We start from the raw sequence: 6,154 nt of genomic DNA, 5'->3' as shown, positions 1-6,154 counted from the left end.
GAGCTGACCCAGCCCCAGAGCAGAGGGGGCAAAAGGCAGGGAAGCAAAGCACAGCAGTTTTCTCCTGGTTTTGGGCTTTGGGGTCACCTTGCCCCTGCCCATCACCTTCCCAGGGCTGCCAGGAGCTCCAGCAGCACCTCACTGAGCCACCCCAGGCACATCTCAGGGCCATGACACCTCCCAGAGGGCTCCTCCTGAGCTCTGGAGGAATTAAATGTCTGCACATATTTGTACTGAGAAAGCATATCTTAAAGTATAAGGGAAGCAAGCAGTGTGCTGCCTCGTGAGACCACAAAGGGTGAGGCTCCTGCAGCAGTCATGGTGTGTCTGTCCCCCACACTCCTCATCCCCATTCCTCTGCCCAGATGTTGGCTTGTGCTGAGCTGAATTCAGGGAATTCCAGTCCATGGCATGCAGACCACTGGTTTCTATCAAACCTGAGAGTTTGCTTTCCTTCTGCAGAGCCTGAACTGATCCTTCCCCCTCCCACCCATCTCCCCTCCTGCCTCGTGCTCGGGTGGTGTTGGGGCAGAGGGCTCAGCCTGTCCCCAGACCTGCAGCTCTGACTCTACAGAGTCACCATGGTTCCTCAACCTGCACTTTGTCAGAACCTCTCATTTCCTCAGTCTGCTGCAGATTAACTGGATCCTTCCGTGGGGTGTCCCTCGGGGGCACAGCTGGGGTCCTGTGGGCTGATTTGTGGCTGCAGAGCAGCTGGCAACATTTTCTGGGATTTTCTTAAAGCTTTGCTGAGATTCCCTTCCACAAGTGAGTCTCTGTCCTGGGGGACACCAGCCTCCATAGGGGCCAAGGCATGAACCACACACTCAGGAAGCTGGTTGTCATTTTGGCTTTTTTTGTTTTGTTTTGTTTTTTCTTTAATTTGAAATAACTCTTTGAAGAAGATTCAGGGCAGATACCACTGACCTCTTACCACAAACGTTTAACATGGATTTGCAATGATAAAGTCATACAGCTTAAAACACAAAATAAAGGGAGGGGGAGAGAAGGAGGCCACTGCCTTTCGTGAGGCCAAGTCCCAATTTGGGAGAGGGGCCATGAGGGTCCCCTCCCTCTGGTGCAGCCATGCTGTTCTGGGCCACATCGCCGGGCTCAAGTCGAGGTCTTTGGTCACAAAGTCTCATGTCTAGGTCCTTGGCTGACTCCTGCTGCACTTCTCCTCCCTCCAGCATCCCCCACAGAGCCCAGGGCAGGTGGGCTTCTCCCCCATCTGTGCTCCCACTCCTGGGCAGCATCCATCTGCAGTCCCGGGGTGTGTGTGTGCAGCCTCCTTAAGGATTGTGTATGTGGTTTCTGCTGGGTCTGTGGGTCTGTCTGGGATATATGTCTGTCTTTCTGGACATGTGTACGTGTGGTCTAGCAGTGCTCTGGTTCAATAAAGCTTTCATATACATAGCAGCAATGAAGTCTTGCCATCAGGTGACATAAAGGGGCAGCTACTGGGCAGGGCTGGTGGACGTGGCAGGGGCCACGGACCCCCTCTGTTTGCTCTTCCTCTTCTTGGTGCCAGACTTTGTGTCTTTGGTGTCTTTCCGATTTCTGTTCCCATTATCTTGCTTTCCTTGCTCTTCCTTTTTCTTCCTTTTACCTGCAGTGAAGCAAAGGGGCACGGTGAGGCTCTTGGGCAGGGTGACCTGGGGGACCCCTCTGCTCCCTGATTCCCTCCCCTGCCTGCCAGCCTGGGCTTCCCATTGCCAGATGCTACCTCAGTGGAAAGAGGGAAGAGGGATCAAGTGGGGATTTAGCTTTGTGACTGCCAGTCTCCAGCAGAAGTGTTAACACTTGCATTTCTCAGCCTATGCATACCAAGCCCCTTAGGTAAGGCTGCCTGTGCTCCAGGGGAGCAGCCCTGCCTGCCTGCCTCCCCCTGCCCCCTGCTTCATCCCTGCCAGGTTACTCACTGCTCAGAACCAGTTTCCCTCAAAACACTCAGATCCGTGTCCATCCCATAAAATCCCATCCCACCATTCATCCCAAAGACACTCTGATTCCTGAGAAAAACACAGACCTGAGCTCTCTGAAAGAGGAGCAGACTCCTCTCACTGCCACACACCAGTGGGTGCCTTCAGTCCCTGCCTGGCTGCTCCCTGGCCAGGGAAGAAGCTGGAATATCTGGGAGCCCATGGGACACACAGCAATCCATGCCCAGCATCACCCACCCAGGGACCTGTGCCAACTCCCACCTCCTGTCACATGTGTCCCCCGAGGCAGTCAGAGGCTCAACACATCTCGGATGCCAGACAAGTGTCTGGACACTTGTGGCTGACAAATAAAGGCTTTTTGGGGAGGGCCAGGAGGATGATCCCTCTCTGCTCACCTTCGGGGCACTGGTTCTTCTGCACGGTGCATCTCCGCACCTCTGTGGTGGCAGGACAGAGGGAGACATCTCCAGAGGGAGCCTGCAGAATCCTTCTCGTTCGGTCTTCATTGCCCTTCTTGAAGCCACAGAGCTTCCTCTTCTTGGAGCAGGGCCCCCAGGGTCCCCACTCACTCATTTCACATTGTGCTGCCAGAGAACAGGAGAGCCCAGTGGTAACCCTCGTTTCTCCACTGCTGCCCCAGGACTTCCCTCACACACCCTCTCACCTCTCCCCCATCACAGGGTACATCCATTTCCCCAGCAGCTGCCCAGGTTTTCATGGCAGCAGCTCTGGGGGGCTGCTTCCCTCTAGGATGCTTTCCAGAGAGCTCTGGAAAACCCAGATGAGCAGGGTCTGACCTGCACCATCACCCCCTCCAGACGGGTACAATGAGCCAAGGTTTCTGAGGGGTTTGTTTGATCATTTAACCCAAACCACAGCACTACACACGAATGGGCCTGGCAGGTGCACAGAAAGCTCAGAGAAAGGGTCCCAAATGTCACCTACCAGGACTGCTGCACTCCATGGTGCCGTTGGCAGCAGAGTAGCCTTCAGGGCATGTGACGTAGCATCTTCCCTTGTGCAAATACAAACCTTCCTTACATTTTGTGCAAAAGTTTCGACTGAAACAGGACTCACAGTTCTCAATTTTGCATTCTGGGGAGGGGAAAAAAATGACACAAAGACATCATGTAGTCTGAGGTAAGCAAAGCTGGAGTTAGCAGTCCCACCTCCTGGATCCAAGAGGTTTGCCAAAGCCAGAACAAGCCTCTGGATGTCCTGCCAGGCCTGGCTGTGCTACTCAGAGAGAAATCAGTTTTCTTTCTACCATCCCCTGGTACAGGACAGAGCCACTGTGCTGCAGCTCCTGCTGCCAGCTCGAAATGAGGCAGGGTGGAAAAGGTTTGGGCTGGTGTTCAGCTAGAGCATCAGTCAGCCAAAGTAGGACAGGGTAAAGAATAAAGTCCCAACTTCACCAACAATATCAACTGCTGCAACTGCAGCTCCAGTACAGGCTGCAAAGAAACAGAGTTGGATGAAAATCTGACCATGAGGGTGGTTTGAGTGAAACTGCCAGGGAAGTGATCACATTTTTTCCACATCCAGCTTCTTTCTGGTGCTCTGGCTGAAAGAGGCAGCCCCTGGCCAAGGATCTTGCTCAGAGAGCTTCTTGGCTCTGGTGCATGGGCAGAGAAGGAAAGGTACTTGTGTGAGCAGTACCTTCAAAGATGAAAGGTACTCCCCCTCCTTTTTAGTCCTCCCAAAAGGCCAAAACTGGATTCAACACTTGCACAGAAGGGTTGGGGGGGGGGCAGTGATGTTGCCCAGGTTCTGAGGGCAGTGTTTGGGCAGTACCTGTGGCTGGTCCCTGGGAAGGAGCAGCTCAGCCTGGCTGCAGCATCTGCACCCTGTGGCATTGGGGAAGCTCCTGGGCACACCAAGTGTCAGCCAAGACGAGCACAAACCAGGGGTTTATCCCCTAGGCAGATCACTGCCTGGCTCAGAGCTGCTTTCTCCCCTTCAACACACCCACAGCATCTCCTCTGACCTGAGCAGGGGCAGCAGGATGCCTGCAAAGCTCGGCCCAGCACCACCCCGCCCATGCATCACCCTTTCCCTCCCCTCCCCAGACTCACTGATGCACTTGTTCATGTCTGTATTGCGAAGGCCAAAGTATCCCAGTGGACAAGATGGCAGGCAGATCCCAATCTGCCGGATGTCATTCCTCTCCAGAAGGATGAAGAGCTTGGGAGAACATCTCAGGCACCCGTTGAACTCAGAGCAGAGGTCGCAGCCCCTGGCACAGCCCTGGCTCAGCTCGGTGCTAACTAAAAGAGAGGAGAGGCAGTGGTTAGTGCCTGCTGGCACAGCACAGCCCCACAAAACCCTCTGCCTAACTGGGTTTCAGGCAAGGCTGCGTCCCAAGCTATGACCCTGCTTGTATCTGGCACTGTGGGAGACTCCACTGCCCCCAAAATAGAGATGTGTTCTCAGCTCCTAAGTTCAGTCCAAGAAAAATACTCAGTCCCTTGTCTTCAGAGTTTTCTGCTTTTAATTATGATATAAAATGCTGCTTGTTTTGAAACCAATAGCATTCTTTGCAGGGTAGAATGCAGGTTATTTTTATTAGCTTCTTATGCAAGCCGTGTCCTTGTTTATAGAGAAGCTGTGTATTTAAAAATGTATTCTTTTAAATACTGTGTTTACTACACTTAAAAAGAAAGCACAGAGAGACACAGAGTTCACACGCCAGACTGAGAGGTAAGAAAACTTTCCTCTCCCCCTGCAGTGACCTGAGAACCTGGCAGCTCCCCTGCTCCTGTCCTGGGCACAGAGGCTGCTGCAGCCTCGGGAAATGAAACAGAAAACAGAGGGAGGTCCCAGTCCCATGACCCCCCATGCCAGGAGGGTTTGCTGGGTCTGGACTGGGACCCCCCAGGCATCCAGCCCCATCTTTTTCTGGGCCATGGTACCAAGCTCTGCCCCTGTGGCAAAGGTACAGACTGGGCCCTGGCTGGGAGCTGCCCTTTGCAGCCTTAGCCATGCCATCAGGTTTTCCTTGTTCTCACAGGGCTTAGCAGTCACAGTTTTAATAGAAAATAATTTTTATATAATTGAATTTAAGACAGTTTTAATGTAAAACAGTTCTAAAGCTAGCTTACATAAATGAGGGCAAAGCCATTGGCTGCTCGTGTGACAATTCATCCGGGATGCCCTGCCTGAGCCCTTCCCTCTGCTCTTCGCTTTTCCCGGGAAGCTGATGGGAGGGAGACCCGCAGGCAGCTCCTCCCATCCCTGCCCACAGGGTACCAGAGCTTTGCCCCAGCTCGGGGCTGTGGCAGGTCCTGCGGGACAGGGCAGTGCAGGTCCCTGTGCAGGAGCAGGATACAGGGAGCCCCGAGGCTCTGCCCAGCCCTCTGTCTGTGCTGGGAAACACCCCCAGCCTCTGCACAAACTCCGCAGTGATCACAAGAAGTAGAGAAGAAAACCATTGCATACATACTTCGCCTTTGCCTCTTGCCTTTCACCACTTTGCTGCTGCCTGTTAGATCCATGGAGCTCAGAAAAACCACCACCACAACCAGTCCAAGCTGCATAGTAACTCTCCAGTGCTGCAGCCCCTCTGTCGCAGGGTGGTCGGAGGAGCCCTCTCTATAGCTGGGGATCTCACTGCTGCTGCTGCTGCTGCTGCTGCTGCTGCTAAAATGTCTCAGGCAGGATCAGAGCTGAGAGTCTGTGCATGAAGCCAGGTACGGGACCATATCCACAAACTCCATCGGCAACAGCGAGCTTAGGTAGTGGGTAACATGGCTCTACCTTCATCCCGGGAAGGAGCTTGGCTCTAGTCCCATCCGGGGGCTCTGGCAGCGAGCGTTAGCTGCTTGCAGCTCCCAAGTGCACTTGCAGCAGCTGCAAACAAAGAGGAGAACAGATCAACCCGAGGCTCAGCATCCCTCCAGCAGTGCCAGGACCCCGGCGTTGGCGTGGCCGAGCGTGGAAGCCGTGAGGTGAGCCGGGAGTGCCAGCAGATGGGGGCACCCGGTGGCACCTCGAGTGGTGGGGGCTAATTCACCCTCCAGCTCCATCCACCAGTCACTCTGTTGCTCAACAGCAGTCAGCACACATAGAAATGCCTGATGCATCTTTGCCATCTGCCGAGGCTGCACACGTTTAGAGCTGTAACTTGTTTAAAATAGTGCCAGTCCCCCTGGGCCACCCCTCCTGGAGCAGCAGATGGCCTCTGTGGGCTGCCAAAGACACAAGATGTTTCC

At 54.1% G+C, this 6,154-nt stretch overlaps 1 protein-coding gene across 2 annotated transcripts; it reads right to left on the bottom strand.

The window, feature by feature from the left end:
• Positions 1–1,046: 1,046 nt before the first annotated feature.
• On the bottom strand, positions 1,047–5,479 carry RSPO1 (R-spondin 1). Of its 2 annotated transcripts, XM_008492866.2 has the most exons (5): positions 5,386–5,479; positions 4,019–4,210; positions 2,889–3,038; positions 2,339–2,527; positions 1,047–1,609 (listed from the first exon to the last, which is right to left on the bottom strand). In XM_008492866.2, exons 1-5 carry the CDS (start codon positions 5,477–5,479, stop codon positions 1,458–1,460), a joined length of 777 nt encoding a protein of 258 aa, XP_008491088.1. In that variant the 3' UTR covers positions 1,047–1,457. The 2 variants fall into 2 exon arrangements, with proteins under 2 accessions (XP_008491088.1, XP_030320324.1); XM_030464464.1 differs by lacking the exon at positions 2,339–2,527.
• Positions 5,480–6,154: the final 675 nt, after the last annotated feature.

The sequence above is a fragment of the Calypte anna genome, chromosome 23 (assembly GCF_003957555.1).
Source record: "Calypte anna isolate BGI_N300 chromosome 23, bCalAnn1_v1.p, whole genome shotgun sequence".
Classification (NCBI taxonomy): Eukaryota; Metazoa; Chordata; class Aves; order Apodiformes; family Trochilidae; genus Calypte; species Calypte anna.
Note: the sequence above shows the minus strand (reverse complement) of the source record. Positions and strands in the feature narration are given on the sequence as shown.

What these genes read in the sequence shown, in the direction of transcription:
- RSPO1 (XM_008492866.2), bottom strand. Translation starts at nt 5,479, where the DNA reads ATGCAGCTTGGACTGGTTGTGGTGGTGGTTTTTCTGAGCTCCATGGAT. An exon ending in AGGCAAGAGGCAAAGGCGAA is followed by an intron (nt 4,211 to 5,385) that starts GTATGTATGCAA and finishes CCTCTCTTTTAG; the next exon opens with TTAGCACCGAGCTGAGCCAG. An exon ending in CATGGAGTGCAGCAGTCCTG is followed by an intron (nt 2,528 to 2,888) that starts GTAGGTGACATT and finishes GTTCTCTGGCAG; the next exon opens with CACAATGTGAAATGAGTGAG.